The sequence below is a fragment of the Melospiza melodia genome, chromosome 5 (assembly GCF_035770615.1).
Source record: "Melospiza melodia melodia isolate bMelMel2 chromosome 5, bMelMel2.pri, whole genome shotgun sequence".
Taxonomy (NCBI): domain Eukaryota; kingdom Metazoa; phylum Chordata; class Aves; order Passeriformes; family Passerellidae; genus Melospiza; species Melospiza melodia.
Genome location: NC_086198.1, coordinates 94,886,687 through 94,905,284, shown reverse-complemented (window position 1 = coordinate 94,905,284; position 18,598 = coordinate 94,886,687). Strand labels below are relative to the sequence as shown.

General features: G+C 42.5%; 1 protein-coding gene across 1 annotated transcript in view; it reads right to left on the bottom strand.

Annotated features, from left to right (window-relative positions):
- EIF2AK3 (eukaryotic translation initiation factor 2 alpha kinase 3) overlaps positions 1–18,598 on the bottom strand; it is a 42,659-nt gene that overhangs the window by 10,865 nt on the left and 13,196 nt on the right. Inside the window, exons 3-12 of the mRNA XM_063157901.1 lie at positions 9,970–10,164; positions 8,216–8,346; positions 6,031–6,265; positions 5,617–5,779; positions 4,605–4,742; positions 3,941–4,063; positions 3,195–3,415; positions 2,716–2,828; positions 1,526–1,648; positions 175–324 (exon numbers count right to left, since the gene is read on the bottom strand). Coding sequence (XP_063013971.1) covers positions 175–324; positions 1,526–1,648; positions 2,716–2,828; positions 3,195–3,415; positions 3,941–4,063; positions 4,605–4,742; positions 5,617–5,779; positions 6,031–6,265; positions 8,216–8,346; positions 9,970–10,164 — 1,592 coding nt within the window. The remainder of the gene's footprint in view (positions 1–174; positions 325–1,525; positions 1,649–2,715; positions 2,829–3,194; positions 3,416–3,940; positions 4,064–4,604; positions 4,743–5,616; positions 5,780–6,030; positions 6,266–8,215; positions 8,347–9,969; positions 10,165–18,598) is intronic.

The following is an 18,598-nucleotide window of genomic DNA, read 5'->3' as shown; positions in this document are numbered from 1 at the left end:
ACTTTATACAGAAGTGTGATATGTTTTTATCTGCTCATTTGAAAAGTTGGCAGGCTAAGTAACAACCATCTCTCTTCTAGATAGTCTCTCCATGCTCCTGCATCCTCTACCAGTTTTCTAGTTCTCCTGACATACAATCTCAAACTCATTGTTAAAAAGAGCCCCATGAGTTACCTCTCATCTTTCAGCCACTGCTCATCCATCTTTTCCTGCCACCTCTCAGGGGGAGCTTCCAGCCAGGCATTGAAATAGCGAACAATCCCTGGATGCTCGAGCTTCGCCAGAGCCTTCACCTCCCTCATCACCTTCTCACGAGCCAGCTCCCTGTGGTGTGGGGGAGGAGGAAAAGAGACATGGTCACAAAATGCAACAGCACAGCACAAACCTTTCTGCAAAGGAATTTAATCAAAGCTGCCCCAGTCTACACCAGGCCAGTAGCATTGCTTTTCACATCAAAACTAAAATGTGTCTTAAATTCCCCAGAGTAACTCCTTTAGCTTAGAAGTGTGGAGCAGCTGAATGTGCTCATAATGGCTCAATATTTAGTCTTCCCTTTTCACATAATTACAGGCAGCAAAAACAAGAAGAAATTCATCTTCCTCTTAACTGTTCTCAAGGATAGAAAAAAGATTTTAAAGAGCAACATTCTACAGGGATTTAGAAGACACTGACAGACAAGACAGACAGCAATACCTTAGTATTTGTTTTTTAACTGGCAATAGGTAAGGAGGTTGCATAAGGACTATTTCTGTTCTGTGGACAGGAAAGCAGGCAGCCTCCTGTCTTACTGAAGGAATTTATCTCTCTTCATAAGATCAAATAAAGTCTGATGGTTTTATTTAATAGCTTTGAATATGCTTGGAAAAGACGAATTTTGGCTACCTTAAGTTTCTGAACAAAACCTTTAATCTTAAATAGTTATGCTTATTTAACACATTCAATAAAATAGTAATTCTAGATTTCACAGCTTTACCCCCTCCCTCTGGCTGTTCTAACTTGAGATTTTCAGCAGCAGTGTCTCCCATCTCCCACTAAAAGAAGTGCTGCAAGCTCTGGGTGGGGTAATCCAGCAGCATGGCTTGACCACCTATGACTGAGAGAAAAGGTAGGGGTGGTGGGACCAGAAAATGAAACAAACGGGCAAATGGAGTCAAAAAAGGAGGTGAGGGAGAGAGAAAAGAAAGAGGAGGTGGAGCAGAAAGGTAAGGAGAGGAAGGAGAGAAGCACATTAACAGCACTACAGTAACTGGTCCTGTTAGCAAAGGCTCCATTCACCAAGGAAATCCCTGTGGAGCAGCATCCCCACAGAGGGATCTGCAGTGGGAGTGTTTGAGCCAAGCAGGTCAGCTCTGCTGGGACTGCACATGCCAAGTTCTCTGTGCCAACACAGACAGCCCCCTGTTAGAAGTGTGTCATTCACCCTAATGAACAGTCTGGGAAATGAGCTCAGGAGCAGATGGCTCTGTGTAGGATGGGATCCCACCATTCATTCATCATTCCCAACAAAGCCATTCCCAACAAGTACCTGTTGGGCAATCGGATCCTCTTGATGGCATAGTTGCAGTCATCTACTTTATTTCTGGCTTCAAAAACCACTCCAAAACCTCCACGACCCAGACACTGGATTGGTTCAAAATCTGTCAGGTATCTGGGAAGAGAGGGGTGTGAGGAAGGGACAGAAGAAGGGAGGATAGAGGAGAAGAATGCATTAGTACAGACAGAAAACCAAAGTCATTTATGACCACAACTGAAGTAGTTTTGTACAGGCAAAACATGTGCAGAATTTCTTCTTTTTCCCAGCTCACCCACTGTGAGCAATTCCCTATCTGTGAAGTGGACAGTTGCTAAATGTGTATTTATGCAGAGCCTTTCACAGGCCAGCAGGATCCATTCTGCATGCACTGGACAAACTGGAGAGGTTTTCAGAATACCAGGCTGCATGCCTGCTGGATCCTGAGTATACAGCCCATGTTTCTATAGCTGAGTATTTTCTAAATCATGATTTGCCTTTAACCCTACCCCAAGTAACTGTTTCTGCAACTAGTCCTTCTAGTTCTGATGTTTTTCCCTCCTCACCACAAATCAATTAATGCAAAACCAGCAGAATATCCCATCCAAAACATCACTGTTCTTATATATCAATACTTTTCTTACTCTTCCTCATTTTAAACACTCCAGTTCTTACATTCATTGAGTTACAAATGTACAGGAAATGGTCACATTTGCTATGGAGCATAACAGCATGTCCCTATTAAGCCTTCTGTCTTAACCAACTCCTTTGTAAAACCAATAAAGGTTTTATTTCAAGTTTAGACTGTTTATTCTGCAGAGTACATGAGATGTCATCTGCTTCCATCTGCAACTGCCTTTCTCTGCCTTACACCATAAACACAGGAACAGATGGAGTAAACACTGATTAAGACCTACAAGGATCAATCTCCCATTCTGCTTATCAGCAAGAACTATGAGAGCAATACTTCTGATCACATGTAACCTGTTGACTCTCTGGAATTTCTGAGACTAATCATAACTGCAATCTCCCACGAGTAATGGGGTCACAGAGTCCTTTGAGCCAGTTGCTGATTGTCCTGGGAAGTCAGAGGACTGGGAGTTCCTGGGTAAGAACAGGTGAACACCTACTCTTTCTATCTCCAGACAGCATTAGTAGCCACACTGATTAAACACCCTGTTTATGTTGTGTTGAACAGACCTCACCTTGACACATATCCAGAGTTCTTGGCATCACTCCAGCTGTTGTCTTTAATGTCTCCACAAGTGGGCTCATACTTACAATCAGTCTGACACTGTGTTTCAGACTCCTTCCGCAGCTAACAAGGATTTCCAAAACAAGAACAAAACAAACAAACAAACAAAATCAACTCCTTGAGTGCCTGAGCCTGGTTTGTACCCCAGATATGGCATTAAATAAGTATCTCCAGATACGTCAGAAGCAGTCTAATCTGCTTGCTGAAGCAGTTAAGCAAATTGTATGTGGCAGCTGGCAGCCTTCACACACAGATCAAACAATAAATTTAGGCTTTTGATTTGGTTATCTCATTAGTTATTAACTTATTAATATTACTCATTGCAGAGCCCAAACTGAAAGAAACAGCTAAAAGAATTCCTTCTGTATTTGGGATTCTTAAAAAAATTACTCTGACTCTGCAAATGACTCTGATTCTGCACAAACTTACTCTGCTGTAAGGGTGGGGGTGGAAGAGTTTGCGCACAATGAAGGTGGTGGCCACAATACAGAACAAAATGGTGCCAACAATCTCCTTCCACCAGTGCAGCAGCAGAACAGGATCCTTCTTGCGAATGCTCTTGTAACTCGTGTCGTCAAAAAACCGAACCGTGATCTGGTTGCTGCGCTTGTTTCTCTCCCTCTTGTAGTAGGGTAAGTAATAACCATTATCTGTGTGTAAAACACACAGAGAGAACACAGAGTTACCTGCAGGTGCCTACAAAACAACCCTGCCTTCTCATGAGCAGGTCTCCTCAACAGATGTGACATGGAGTGCTTTTATTTCCATGATTTAAATAGCACATAAGCAAATTCAGTTAATTAAGGTTGTGGACAGCAACCAGGTCTCCCTAGCTTTAAATCAGAATGTCTTCCATATGGAAAACTTGTGACAACCATCCCGAGTCTCCAGCACTGTCAATAAATTCTGGAAAAAGTAATTCCCAAGGTTCTTTCACTCCAAACAACTCTCAGTGGCAACAGCAGCACACACAACAGCTCTCCAGTGGCAATTCCTGGTACTCTGTCGTACCTACAATGCAATCTGGAAACTCTACTTTGGGCAGTAATTTTCTAGTTCATTAAATATTTTTAAAAATACACATATTTAAGGTCTAACCAATGGTCATTTATTGAAATTCCCAGATAATAAAAGCTGGGTGTTTGAAACACTTCAAAGTCTGGAACTTCACCTACCATACGGGTACTGCAGAACTGAGAGTGCTCCGTTGCTGTATTCCTCATGAGAATACTTGTCATTGCTGAGACACTTATCAAACTCATCAGAGCCCACCAACACTGGGGTCCTGGAAGGGGACTCTAAGCACAGAAAAGACAAAATTCTCTGAGCTTCATTTCAAGAACAGACTGCTATTTCTGCAGAGTATACAAAATGTCAGTTGTTTGTAAAATTCTGTTCTCACATTAATTTAAAGAGAACTCAAATTGCATAATACTACAAAATGCCTCTGGAATCAGGTAATGAGAAGTAAATTTCATAGAAGGAAACATTAAGAAAGGTACTTTAAGGTAACAGTTACTTAGTAATTCTCCCCCTTGACAAGTCAATTCACTCATATTCACATCACTGCAAAAAACTTCTTCCTCTTTTTGCTGAAAAATTTGATTAAAAAGACCCAACATTTAATTACTAACAAAGACCCTGTCAAATCCATAGTAAAAGAAAACTGACATTAAATATTTGATTAGAAAAAAATAAACACTTAATAAAGCACAGAGATATTCCTGAAGTGGTTTACAGTTGGAAACATCAGACTAGTTTGAAACACACTGGAAAGCAGAAAGATGCCCTGTCTTTTCTGAGCTAAGGGAATAAATTCAACTCTGAATTGTTACTCACGGATTAAAGGTTTCCATTTGATTTTGGGAAGAGGAATAATTGCATTATCATTCCTGGATTCCAGAGCCTTTGGGTTGGTTGGGAATTTCTCATAAATTCTGACTGATGATTGAAGATACAGCTGGCCCCTGAACATACCTAAGTAATAAACAGGGAAGTGTATTAGTATTTAGATTTGGTTTTCTTCAGCCCTGGAATAAAACTGCCTAGTCAAAACACGTGGTTAACAACATTTCTGAAAATATTCCTTCTTATTCTGAGAACCTGAGATATTGACTGTGACTGCTAAACTGGATGAATTCAAGTAATATTTTCCCTCTGTTCTAGGAAAGCAAGAGTTCAGAACATCTTACCTTTACTGCTGGAAAGCTGGTGCTACAGGAAAATGCCAGACATTTTTAAGAGCTATAAATGAGTTTGGGATTTGCAGAAGTAAGAGCTCATTCAAACTTCCTACCCTTGTTAATGCTGCACAAAACAGCCACTACCAGGAAGGCTGTAACTTCTTCCTAGTGTTATTCTTTATCTGTTATTCTAACCATTAACTGCAAAGCTACAAGGTGCAAAGACTTAGAGAAAAAGGCTTAAGGCAAACCAAGTCTTAGGAAACTAAAGCACATTTACCTCCCAGAGACAGACAGCTGAGGAGGAGGCTCTGAAGCCACTCTATTTCAAAGTGTCACACACCTCATCCAATGGATCCTGACAGCTGGGTGAAAACTAAGCCAGGTAAAATCTTATCTGAATCTTCTTCACAGTATGTTACTGCAATCAGTGCACAAATTAATGGGCAGTAAGGCTGTTTTATTAGCTGCCAACCTGTCTTATAAAGTTTCAAGACTTTCAGTCATCTCCAATGTACTGAAACTACAAAGCAACAAACATTTCAGAATCAAGATGGAAAAGATATATGGGTTTGAAACCTACCAGTACAAAAAGATTTGCTTTACTACAGCCTCAACAGAGAAATGAGTAATGTTTACTACAGAAAATGCTGCACTTGGTGTCTCACCCAAATAGACACTGGATTCTGTGGCCCCTCTGGCAGCTTCCACAAGATCTTCTTCATCCTCTGGTACCTCGTTATTTGCTGTGTAACTTGTGTCATCAAACAGACTGATTGGAATGACTTTGCCATCCTTAAGCAGCCATGCAGAAGCAATTGGAGTGCAAAACTGAAGAGGAGAGAGGTAATTGGAAAATGAATTTTGTATTAATGAGCTATTAAATAAGAATAAAAACCAAAGTGCTTAAATTTCTTGTTTAAATTTTTGTAACAGATGCAGCAGCTCAAAGTCAGAATTTCAGTTAAAAAATTACAAGCAGATGTGTGCTCCTTTACAAAGACAGTGCCTGAAACCAAAGATGAAAGGCATCTTCAAAACATCTACTTTTGTGATATTTAATATTCTGTCTTTCCCCCTACCTGGTACTCCCATTCCAGATGTCCTCCTCGTCTGTTAAAAGCCATCACCTTCCAGTCAGCCACAGAGACCTTTATCACTGTGTCTTTCATCATAGCTTCCTGCTCATCCACCTCTGAAATAATTTTTGTTTCTTCTTTGTTCATAGCTGATTTAAAATCGCTCTCAATGTATCCTGCTCTAGTTTCAATATCTGGGACATAGCGCAGCTCAAAGTGACCAACACTGAAATTCCACCTCAAAGAAAAAGAGAAAACCTTTGTAGAAACAGCTTTTATATTCCAAGGAAGTCCCAAGTGCCCTGTGCAGAAGACTTCTAAACTGAATTACCTGAATTTGGCCCATATTTTCACAGTAAACTCACAGAGTGTCAAATGAACCAAACTGTACCAGGAGGGGAGTGCTAATCCAGAACACAAATCAAATATTTGAGAAATATTCTCCAACATGATGGGTGAACTGAGAAAAAAACTGGTAAAGCAGGGGCCAATGGCACTAAAGGTTTAGTGTATGAAGGGGAAAACTAAAATCATTAAGTACTAGAGCTAGGTCTGCCTATTAAGAAAACACTGCAGCTGATGAAAGCAGCAAGTACAAAGCTGTTAGCAAGCAGCATTCCAACAAACCATTTTTCTCTTCACTAATTAAGTGGATTTAACTGGAAACATAAGATTTTTCAAACTGGAAAAGGGACTGTGATTTTTTTTGTTTAACCCCACATGCAACCGAACACAGGTCCCATAGGTTAACACCAAAAAAAGGCAAATGTATAATGAAATGTGTAAGGAGCACAGTTTTCTTGCACAGCAAAAAACTCTTCAATTCTTATAAACCTACAAAGATACAGACAGGAAAAGGGTGGCATGTTTGGACAGCATGAAGGGGTAAATATTTCTTGAACAGTATATTTGGTTGCCTAAAGCTTCTTATCAGTCTGGCAACCACCAGGAACCCAAACTGGCTCTTTAAAGAATTTACACCCTTATGGTAAGAGTTTGGCATATTTTATACACTCAATTTATTAAAGACAAAACTTTTTTTGCTCTGGATTAAAACCCCAGATGTTTCCTACCCATTCCGTGTCACCAGGAAAGCACCTCTGGTTCTCACCACAAAGACAGGAGGATTCTGGGACACAAGACTAAATACTATGGTTTTGACATACCTCTCCTGGCTAATATCTGTCTCCAAGAAACACAGAAACCAAGATTTATCCTCTCAGACATCTGATCTGTTACTGAGTTCTCATTAGGCTCTCTCTGATAGGCTACAAATTCACAACTTGCCACATCCTGCTGCAAACAGAAGAGGGAGCAGGGGAACAGGGAATGACTGATTCTCCACTATGTTGCTGGGCAGTTACTTGTATCTATGTACAGAACCCATCTATTTAAGTCTGTTTTATGAAGTGGGTTTGGGTTTTTTTTCCCAGAAAATACGTGTTTGTAATTTTACAGAAATTTTGATGTATTAAAACTTCAATATGACAGCGTTAGAAAAATCACAGATTGAATCAGTTTCTACAGCTTAGAAAGAACAGACCACCTACATTATGGAATGAAAACATAAATTTAAGAATGGATTAAAATATCAACTTAAAATGAAAAGGCATCATGTATAACCTCCCTCCCCAGCGACAGTTACCATTAGTAGGTAAAGAATCTTGAAGTGAGTAGATTATAAGAAGACTTTTAAACTCTCTTCTTGTACAAAAGCAGCAGTTAGAACAAACATTACAGTGACATTTGCCCTGTGCAGTGCAGCAGTGACAAACTTCCCCGAGGTGTGTCACCCCGTTCTTCTAAAGTTTTTCTAATCCTTCTGATGTTTACATTTTTGTAATGGAGCTTCTCACACACTTTTCATGTAAATAATGATTGCTTTGCAGTCCTTTCTGGAGGAGGAGAGAATTAATGGACTGCTGGTTTGACCAGTGTGGTTGCAGAGGTGGCAATTTCATTCTCCAATCACGGTTACCTTTGGAATTCTATAAATATCAGAGCTGAAAAACAAACGTGCTCTTTTTGCCTTAAACATCTCAGAGCACGAGCGCTGTTCCTTTCGCGTCGCTCATTTCGCGTCCTATTGCGACAGAGCTGAGCGAGGACGAGGGCAGCAATGTGACCCGACCCCCATCTTTTCTGCCTCCCCACCTCCACAGGAGTGTCCCGGGCAGGTCAGACTCACTTCTCGTTGCCGCTGCGCGGCCCCACAGCCCGGACGGTTTTCTGGGTGCGGTGCAGCAGCAGCGTCTCCTCCTGCTCGCCCTCCTCATCGTCCCAGCGGCGGCAGCCCACGGCCGAGCAGATGTACTTCACCTGAGGGACAAGGCAGGCTCACACGTGAGACTTCAAAACAAACACCATCGACAGCAATACTCAAAGCTAAGGACCCTTACAGCCTGCTCTTGGCAGGCAGGCAATTTGGAACTCCGTGACTTTAGATGTTTGGCTGGAGGGATGTTGAAAAGCCTGGTTTAAGAGATAACGGCTTTTCAGAACAAAAACTTTCAAAGGATTCTGGAAAGTTTACAGTCTGTGGTATTTTGACTACCATTTGACTATATTTTGCATGTACTTCTAACAAAAAGAATTCTGAGCTCTCTCTTTCTCCACTATTTCTGTGGACATCAAAAGAACATTCCTGCAAGACCCACAGCATAATTCTGCTTTCATGTCATATTTATCTCAGCATAACTCTATCAGCTTCAAATGAAGTACTACTGATTTATATAAAATACCACAAAGCCTCCCCCTTTGCCTTGTCAGTTATCAAAAGGAGAAGCAAACCTCAATAAACTCTCACAGTCACAGTTTGCAACAGTCCCAATCTCAAACAGAACTTGCATTATATGGGCAATGCCAGAGAGATAAAACTGCCCAAACTCTTAGGAAGGAAGAGTCAGGCACTGTTTCCTCTAAGAGGCAGCTTTGCTACTGTGAGCACAAGCCAGGAATCAAAACAGAAATGAAACTTTCCTCTTCTGAGCACTGGAGGAGGAGGAAGAGCCTGTTAGTGCACAGAGCCCTCTGCTACCAGTGAGGAAACTAAAAGGAATTCATGAACTCTGGTTGGGGTCTGTGCTCTTTATCATTAGTGATGATTCCACACCACACCACAGAAGTTTTCCACATTAAAATGTGTGGTGAAAATGAAAAAAAACCCAAAAAACCACCCTGATTTTGCTGAAAACAAACACTAGGAACCTTAATTTTTTTAACTGAATCTGTTTTTAATTAGTTTTAAAATGCAACGTTTCTGAACTATCAAATGTCCGTTCTTCACTACACAAAGTATTTACAAGCACTTTAATGACATCTGTCATTTAACTTCACTTTGAAACAAGACTTTATAAGGAGTAGAACTGATAGTAAGCACACTGACAACAACTAAAAGTCCTTTACTTTTGCATATGTTGAATTTTTTCTGTTCTCAGTAGTTTTGAAAATCTGAAATTAGTTTTAAAAAAGGTGTCACCTAAAGCATTAATTGATACACAGTGAGCTGAACTGCAAAGTCTCCTTCAAACAGAGCCAGATGATAAAGCTGAAGACCTCCCACAGAAAGGGGTCATCCCTCTTATCCTCTCACTACTGGTGACAAAGCTCCTGTCGCTTCCCTTGGGCTGGCTCTGGCACTCCCTGATCCCCTGCTACAGCTAACCCAGCACAACACAAATCCAGTCAAAAGTGAACAGTGCTCAGCTGGGTTAGCAAACAGTGAGACAAGGGTCAAAGGCAGCACAGGGTCAGAGCAGGAGCTCCCAGGCAGGAGGAGACTGCAGGGCCATGCCTCCTGCTGCAGCCCACGAGGCTCAGGCTCTCCCTTTTGTGCCCTGCACTTAAACTCCGGAGCTGCACCACAGTTAAACCTCAGCAGTTACCCGTCTGCAAGGCACAGCTCAAACCACACAGCCACAAAACACCTTCTCATGCTCTTACCTTCCCTGAATAGGAGCTCAGCCCGTAGGTGGTCAGAGACTTCCCCCCAACCAGCACAACGTCCTCGCCGAATTTGTAGGATGACTCGAGCAGAGACTCCACCGTGAAGGGCACGGCCTCCATGCTGCCCCGATCCCGATCCCACTGGAACAGGTCCCCATCCAAGGAAGGGATAATGATCTTGTTTCCAAACACCTGAAGGAAGTGAATTCAAGGTTAGCTGTTGTTTTTTTAAGTTTTTCGAAGCCTTCTGATGTTTACATTCTTATAACGAACTTTCTTACGCACTTTATGTAAATAACTTATTGTTTTGTGGTTTTTATAGAGGAGGAAAAATTTGATGAACTATTGGTTTGTCCAGTGTCATTGGAGAAGTAGCACTGCCATCCTCCAATCCACTGTCACTTTTAAAAATCTATAAATATTAGAGTCAGAAATTAAACATCCTCTATTTTACCTTAAAAAGTTGCATGTCCACATTGTTTTATTTCATGTCCTACAGCAACAGTTAGCTATGATTTAACCATAATTTTAATTATTTATGACCATAATTTAAAAGCACACAGACCACAAATGGCAACAGAAATGCTGTGTAAGCAAGGCTAGTGTGTTATGCTCCAGGGTCCCAATGGTTTTGTATCTCAGAGTCCTATTGGTTTTACATCTCAGCATCCTATTTTTCAAAGTTATAGTGAAGACAGAAAACTTTCAGGCATTCAAATCAAACCCATGTTTCTCTATTCTTAGTTTAAAAACAGTTCAGTGTGTGACACTTCTTCAAAACATTTGAAAGCTCGATGAGTTGACAGGTTTCATCCAAAACTGCAGAAAACATGATGTGGGTTGAAGCATTCTCCAAGAGACAGGCACTGGTTAAAGTGCAAAGTTTTGCAGATTATTTGGGATAGATTCAAAATAGAGTAATTTTGAAAGTACAACTGAGGCTGTTTTCATGATTAATGTCTAGTTCACAATATCCAGCTTTCTGTAAAGCACAGAGAGAGCCATTACCACTGAGATCAGAGCTCACATTTTCACCTTTGCCTCTGCAGACACTTAAATCTGACTTCTTGGAATTTCCTATCTTTAAGCACGTTGTTCCTTTAAAAATTGCCTGGCTTTTCCCTAAAAACACAAGTAAGGGAAAAAATCTTCACTGGGATCCAGTATTTCACCCATTACAGAGAGATTTTGAAGAAGATCCTAGTTCAGAGGCATGAGTCACTGTCAGTGAGTACTGAGGGACTTATTAAGAAACTCATTATCAGCATGACGGACCATAACTAATGCTGTGGAGCCACAGAGGCTGTGCCCATCAAGAACACTGAGAAACTGTAATCCACATAATCTTAGCTTCTGAGGATATGGATTAACATGGGAGCTTTTACTGCTACTTCAGAACCTCTGTCCATTTGGGCAATATCCTACAACATAATTACATTAATTTGAATACTTGACACATTAGGTTCTGGTACATGTGTATTAGTCACTTGGAAAAAAATATTCCTGCTCAGACTCCAAGGCACAGATGTGTATTGCAAAGTGGTACAAAAGATGCAGGAAGGTTTCTTCTTGTTATTATTTCTGGAGCTACTGTGAGGATGTGAAACCACATCTTCTGCATGATTCAAATTCTATGTAACATGGAATTTTTATTCCTCGAACTGGGTCAGAATCGAGCAAACAGCATTAAGGAAAGTTGGGATTCACCTGAACAGGGAGGGAAAGACAGATGTTGTAGCTGTGTGCCTGACATGAGCAGTATCTCCTCATACACTGTTCCACACACCTCATTTCCAGAGAAAATTCAGGCGAGTTACCCCACACTGCTGGTATTTAAGGTCCCTAAAGGATCCAACACCAAAGCTTTCCAGCTCTGAAAAGCCTCATGATGAGAGACAATGGAAATAAAAACTCCTCTCAGGAGCACAATGTGTAATTGAAGAGATGATAAAAATAAGCTCCTGAGATTAGCTGTGAAGCTCTTACAAAGCAAAACTAGGTGTGTTCTTTCCCTCTCAGAGATTTACCTTATGGCAATAAAGGCCAAACCTCCTGAAAAGACACTGCATGTGACACACAAATGTTGCATGATGGTCAATCATTGGGAGGAAAAATAAACACACACAGCTCTATACACACACACAGAAATAAACCCACAAAAAAGGAAATATTCCATGAGGAGTGGGGCATGCCACTTGTAAAGATCACCTGACTGGTGGACAAATAAAGCAAACAAGGTTCATATAAACATTCATATTCAAGAGCAATCTTGCAGTCTTGAGAAACAAGAGACTGAGATGATTTGGAAAACACATTTTTAAAACCCAAATGCCAGTGCCAAAATTGCAGCTCTAACCATGCTGGAAGTACCTTGTTAAAACTCTGTTTAACACAGAGGAGTAATGCCACAAAACGTTTCTGTAATATATTCCTTCAGAAGCCCATAATAATTCTGATGACAACTTTTAGCCTGTGCAGCTGTTCCTTTGCATTAACAAATCCTCTGAATGGATCTGCACATGATCCACACACATGCAAGCAGTCTGAAAGCCCAGGCAGCACGAGATACTCTGCTCCAGGGGCTGGAGACCTTCCATGGTTTGTGAAGAATGGAGACAGGGCTGTAAACTGCCCAGGAATTGCTGCTGAGCAAGGAAGACTGTCTGTGGGAAAGCCCTGGGGACAGTGTGACACATGTCACCTTAAGTGCCTGCCCTGTCCCAAGGCTCTCACTCCAGGGCCCGGGTAGGAAATTTTCCTCCAGCAAACAACACAGACACATTGGCCATTTCTAGGAACCACACCCGAATTTCCAAGGTGCATGAAGCTGACTCAGCAGCACACACCCAAAATATGGACCAAATCAGGTTATGGCTTTGAGAATTCCCTGACAGTGGCTCTCTGTCTGCTCAAGTGTTGAAGCCTCAGTGCCCATAAACTGCAGAGGACAGCTGACACTGTTGTGTCACCTGTCTGTGCTCCCAACCTTGAGGGCATCCACAGGAGCAGCACGTTCTGGGAGGGAAAAGCTGAGAAAATCACAGCTGCTGTCCATGAACACATCAGCCAAGGCAGCAGGAACGGCAGGAAGAGCTGCTGCAGTGAAGGACAATGCTAGAGTAGGAGTGGATAAGGTTAATCTGACCCTAAGTGCAAGTGAGACATTTTGGTTGCTTACCATCACAAATGAGCTATTTCACTACAGAAACAGAACAGCAGGAAAAAATCACCTTCTTTTATTTATTTACAAAAGGATTACATGACACAGTGCTGACAAGAGGTAGCACCTGATTACCATGAAGGTCTTCTTTTAACAAAATAGCTTTATTTGAAGAATGGGACAGGTATGCAAATGTGCCACTCGCAGGTGCCCACATACTTGTGTAACAAAAGGCATTTGTGGCCACTTGTGGTGACATCCGTTTTCAAAGAGCAGTTCAGCCAGAGGCTTCGGAAGGACATTAATAACAACAACTATCTGAATTATGCAGCTCATTCTCTAGCACATGAGAAGCAGAAAAGGGACTTTCCTTGAAAGTACTAGCGACTGGCATCGGCATGCAGCTCAGGTAAAGGAATGACATCACCCTGTATCTCAAAAGCATTACCTCATCTCCTAATCCAAGGAGTGAGTCACCCAGGCAGTCAGCTGCAAATCTCTTGGCACAGAAAATGTAGGTTACCACCATGCACTTACACATTCCTCTGATCTGTCAATGTAAATAGCTATTTGTTCAGCTTCACCGGTCAGCAATATGGCACATAATTGTTAAGTGGCTCGTCTTTCAGAAGTAACGCTTAAAAAAAGCCCCCACATTAACTCCGGCGCCCGGATCGAGCCGCTCGCTGCTCTTTTGCTCATTAAGAGTTTGCAGCGCAAGTTCTCCATTGGCTCCGCGCGGGCTCCGCAGCCCTATCAGCGGCGCGGGCTGCGCAATCTCCAGGCCGACGGGTGAGGTAATGCAGTTTCTAAAAAGCCTCCGCAAAAAAGCAAAAAGCCAGAGCGATCCGGAGCGGCACACGCTGCCAGGGAATTTGCTGTCTAGACTCTTCACTGGAAAGGAGGGCACCGTACGCCAGGTGCCACGGCAGGTCGGTCGGTCGGTGCAGGAAGCCGCTGATTTACAGCGGCGCAGAGAAGAGAAAAAGCAAGGAAAGGGAAAATTGTGTAAACAGAGATCAAAACAAGCTGAAGTGCTAAAGCTTCCAGGAGCTGTTTAACAGCAAGCGTGACATTCTCCCCCCTTCCTACCGCTCGTTATCGTCTGAAACGAAAATCAAGGCTGCTCACGTGCAGACACATCTGAGCCAAGTCTGGTGCCAGAACAGTCAATATTATTGTTTACAGATGGGCTGGGCTATCTACCGACTCCAAGGAAATAACCACGCACAAGTGAAATATTCTCCTTAAAATAGGATTTGATGTCTTTATGTTTTTCTAACACTTCTGCTTGTAGTTTTCAAATCTTGCTGTTACTATAAGCTGCAAGAGCTTCGTTCCAATTACTAATTAACTAAGATCAACCTACATGATCTTAAGTGATAAAGGTACCAGTTTTTTTCCCCCTCTATGATTATCCCTACAATAGCATCACTGTAATAAACAGGATCAAAGCCAACATCAAGCATGGTCTTAGTAAAGCTACTTCTCACTGAGAACTATGTCTTTTAAGCCTCTTTAAAATTAATCTAGGCAACATATTAAAAGTCACATATGGCAGCTTTATTCTGAAGGGTAGAAACAAGAGTCTGCACAAAGAAATCTGGGGAAGTGAAAGCTAGCTGGTATGCTCCACATTAGAAAAACAAACAAATTAAAACCACAAACCCATAGACTGTAACACAGGTATTCTTACTGTAATTGTTTACAGATTTTTCAGGTGATATAGATACATATTGAGATATACATATACACACAGTTTTTGAGATGTCCCTAGTTTGGGCTGGTCTGGAACTCATTTATTGTCTGCTCTTTATTTGCTATGCCTGCAGGAAGGTTATCTGTACAGAGACATGGGTTTATAACTTCAACAGAAGAGGTTATTTCTTCTCTTCCCCTCAGATTTCAGGATGCTGATTCAACTGTTTTGCCTCCAGCGACCTGCAGAAATCCTGAAGCACAGGGCACTACCAGGATGACAGTGTACTCTTACTAACAGGCAAACCCGTATCAAACAGCAGCACACGGGCATGAAGCGGCCAGCCAGAGTCTTCCAACTTCTGCAAGGTGCCCAACACCCCCACTTCCTTAAGGGAACAAAGACCCAGACACAAGCACAACCTTTGGAAAAGATTCCACTGCCTAAGGCACTGGTAAAAGAGCAAAGTATTCTTCAAAACACTGACTGTTCAACCAGCCAGGAAAAAGAAAACTGACAGCGAAAGGAAGTCCCTGATTTAGATCAGTAAAACAACCTAAGACATGTTCAAGGGCAATGAGGAAGCTGAGGCAGGAAATACCAACAGGTTGTTGTTTGTCTGGAGAATTTTTCCTTCTTGTGAGCACCATTTCCTCTGATCTCAGCACTCCACTTGTTTATGAAGGGCATACCTGTCCCGAACACCTCCTCTGCCTGATAAGCACTGAACATGCCCAAACCATCTCTGAGCTCAGGGCTGTGAGAAAGGCTGCACCTGGACAGCAGATAATCAGAATTTATTGAGCTGTTTACAGAGGTGGGGTTTGGTGGCCTTGCTCCCCTGCAGAGCTGAGAGGCGGCACATCAGAGGAGCCATGGAAATAGCTTTCATCTCAGCTGGGCTGTGACAGCCTGAAAGAGCACACCAGGTCTGCACAGCAACAGTGAGCAGAGATGTTTCTCACAGCTCAGGCTGATTTTAACCATCAGGCTGTACAGCTCACCCAGCAACAGTTCACAGCATCCAGCAAGTGACAAAACCTTGTCCCTGACTCTGCCTGCATTAAGTACCTTATGACACAAGTTTATATCTATTACTGTCTTTCTTCTCCTTCCATCATCCCCCATACTCCACAAGCTGCTAGCTTCTATTTCATTTTTCATGAATACCCAGAAAAGAGTAATAAATTCAACTTCTGTGGGCCTGTATTTTCTGTATGAGTGTGTGAAGTGATGCTGTAACCCTGTGTCTGGATGAGTACTAGAGAACTCATTTCAAAACTCCTTTCTTCTCTCTCTTCAAAGCAACACCTGCAACATCCTCCCAACAACTTTAATAAAAGACTGGAGCTGGTATCTCTGTCATGATTCTGCACTTCAAATCTTAAATCTGATCAGGTGTAAGCACCAGGGTCCCAACAAAACTGTCTTTTACACAAGCAGTATAAAAAGCACCAGATGACAGCAGCACAGCAGCTTGAGACTTACACTCTCCTTTCCAATGTCAGGGGCACGCCACCTTGTTCAGCTTGAGTTTGCCCTTAAAAGAATTATTGCTGCTCTGCCCTCCCCTGAAGGGCCATAAAGGAAATGTGAGGAACTGCAGTGTGCTAGACCACCCCAGCTTCAAAGAGATCAGGAACCCAATACTGTTTGCTGTGCCATCACACAGACCCTGCCTCTGAAGACAAGCAAACTGAAACACCACAGTTACTTTAATCACAGTCAAACAAGACTTGGGGTTTTGAGATACAGAGATGCCAGCCTGCTCTGCTGCCATGGTAACAGACTTTTAAAAACTGTTCTCCTTAATAATAATAAAAAACCCAACTGCACAGTGCTTTAAGAAAGACTTTATTTTGACATTATTCCATCCCCCTCTTTTACATGGCAAGTTTTATTAATAAGACTGCAAGTCTTCTGAAACTTAAGAGCAGTGCTTTCTGAGACACTGAGAAACTGCTGCTGCTGCTACCGAGCCCCTCACTGAGCTCCTCGAAACTAACAGCACCTAAGGGAGGGGATTAGTGCAAAAAAAACATCTCCCAAAGCCTTGCCTTTCCAGAAACAGGCCCTGCACAGTCCGTCAGCCACCATGGCAGAACTGGCACTTGTATGTGGGCTGCAAGGCAAGGCTTTGGTGGTGGGGGCTACAGGGGTGGGCAGAACCCACACTGGAGCAGGGGAAAAGTGTGAGGGGTCCTCCCCTGAGGAGGAGGAAGTGGCAGAGACAAGAGACAAGGTGTGATGAGCTTACACACCCCATTCTCCCCCTGCAACACTCTGGGGTGGAGGGAGAGAAAATCAGGGTGAAGAAGGGAGGGGTGGGGAAGGTGTTCTTCAGATTTGGTTTTATTTCTCCTTATCCTGCTCTGCTTTTATTGGTAATAAAACTGGTTTTCCTGAGTCAAGTTTGCTTTGTCCATGATGGTGCCTGGTGAATGATCTCTCCCTGCCCTTATACTGACCCACAAACCCGTTCAACAGATTTTTCTCTCCCCTGTCCAGCTGAGGAGGGAGGTGACAGAGTGGCTTTGGTGGGCACCTGGCATCCATGCAGGGGCAATAGCAGAAGCTTCTCGTGGCACTTAAGGAGACCAGGATTCAAAGTGATCTCTGCTGGACCCCGTGTGTTTCCTCCCCTGGCCCTGCATGGACAGGATGGTTTTGTAGAGAAGGGCACAGAGTCCATGTGAGACACTAAGGCACAGAGCAACTCCTACAGGAAAAGAGCCCAAAACAGGAGGAGAACAGAACATGGCAAATCACAGCCTCCTCTGTCAAGGATGCAAAGAGAGAGTGCACGAAACATGCAGTGAGTTTGACAAAGATTAATAGTTACCTCCTTATGAAGCACAAAGTCCAGAAGAAATTAGGAAATGAGATGTCAGTGGCTGTGCTGCTAGAGGAATGATTTGCTAAACTGTCCAAATTGCTTTATATAGATAAAGATATAGCCTGAAAGTTAAAAAAGGCTCTAGGGCAGAATAATTAATCTTTTCTGTATTGGGCAGCTGAATTCCAACTAAGTTATCCATTACCTGAAACTGCTATTTGTCTAGGCACTAGAGTTGATCCATTTTATTATCTGTAAACAGCAGAACCCTTCAACAGCCAATACAATATATGCAGTGGGCCATATGCAACTGAATTACAGTCTCTCTTCCTGCCCTTATCCAGACCCAAGCGCTGAGGGGTCCAGACCACAAGATTTGCAAGAAAAGGCTGAGGGAACTGCAGTTAGTTAGCCTGGAAAAAAAAGGAGGCTCCCTTTTTTTTGTTCCCTGCAACTCCCTGAACAGTTTTAGCCAGATGAGAGGAGTCAATCTCTTTTCCCAAGAAACAAACAACAGAACAAGAAGGAATGGGCTCAAGTTCTATCAGGGAAGGTCTGGATTTGCTGTAAGGAAAACTTTCCTCACTGAAGGGATGGTTAAGCATTGGAACAGGCTGCCAAGGGCAGTGGTGGAGTCACCATCCCTGGGGAGATGTAAAAGCTTTGTGGATGTACCACTTCAGGATGTGGTTTAGGGGTGACCTCAGCATTGCAGGGTCAACGCTTGGACTCTAATTCTGTAATCTTAGAGGGGTATCCCAACCTAAACCATTTTGTTATTCTACTGTAAAGAGAATAAAAAACCAAAGGCAGTGGGGATGGTAAAAAGCCTTTCCAATATTGGAGCATTTTGACTATGGCTGTGAGCATGAGATGAAAGCTGGCTGTACACAGAGCACTCTGAGAAACTTTCCTGGCTTTGCTCAAGGCA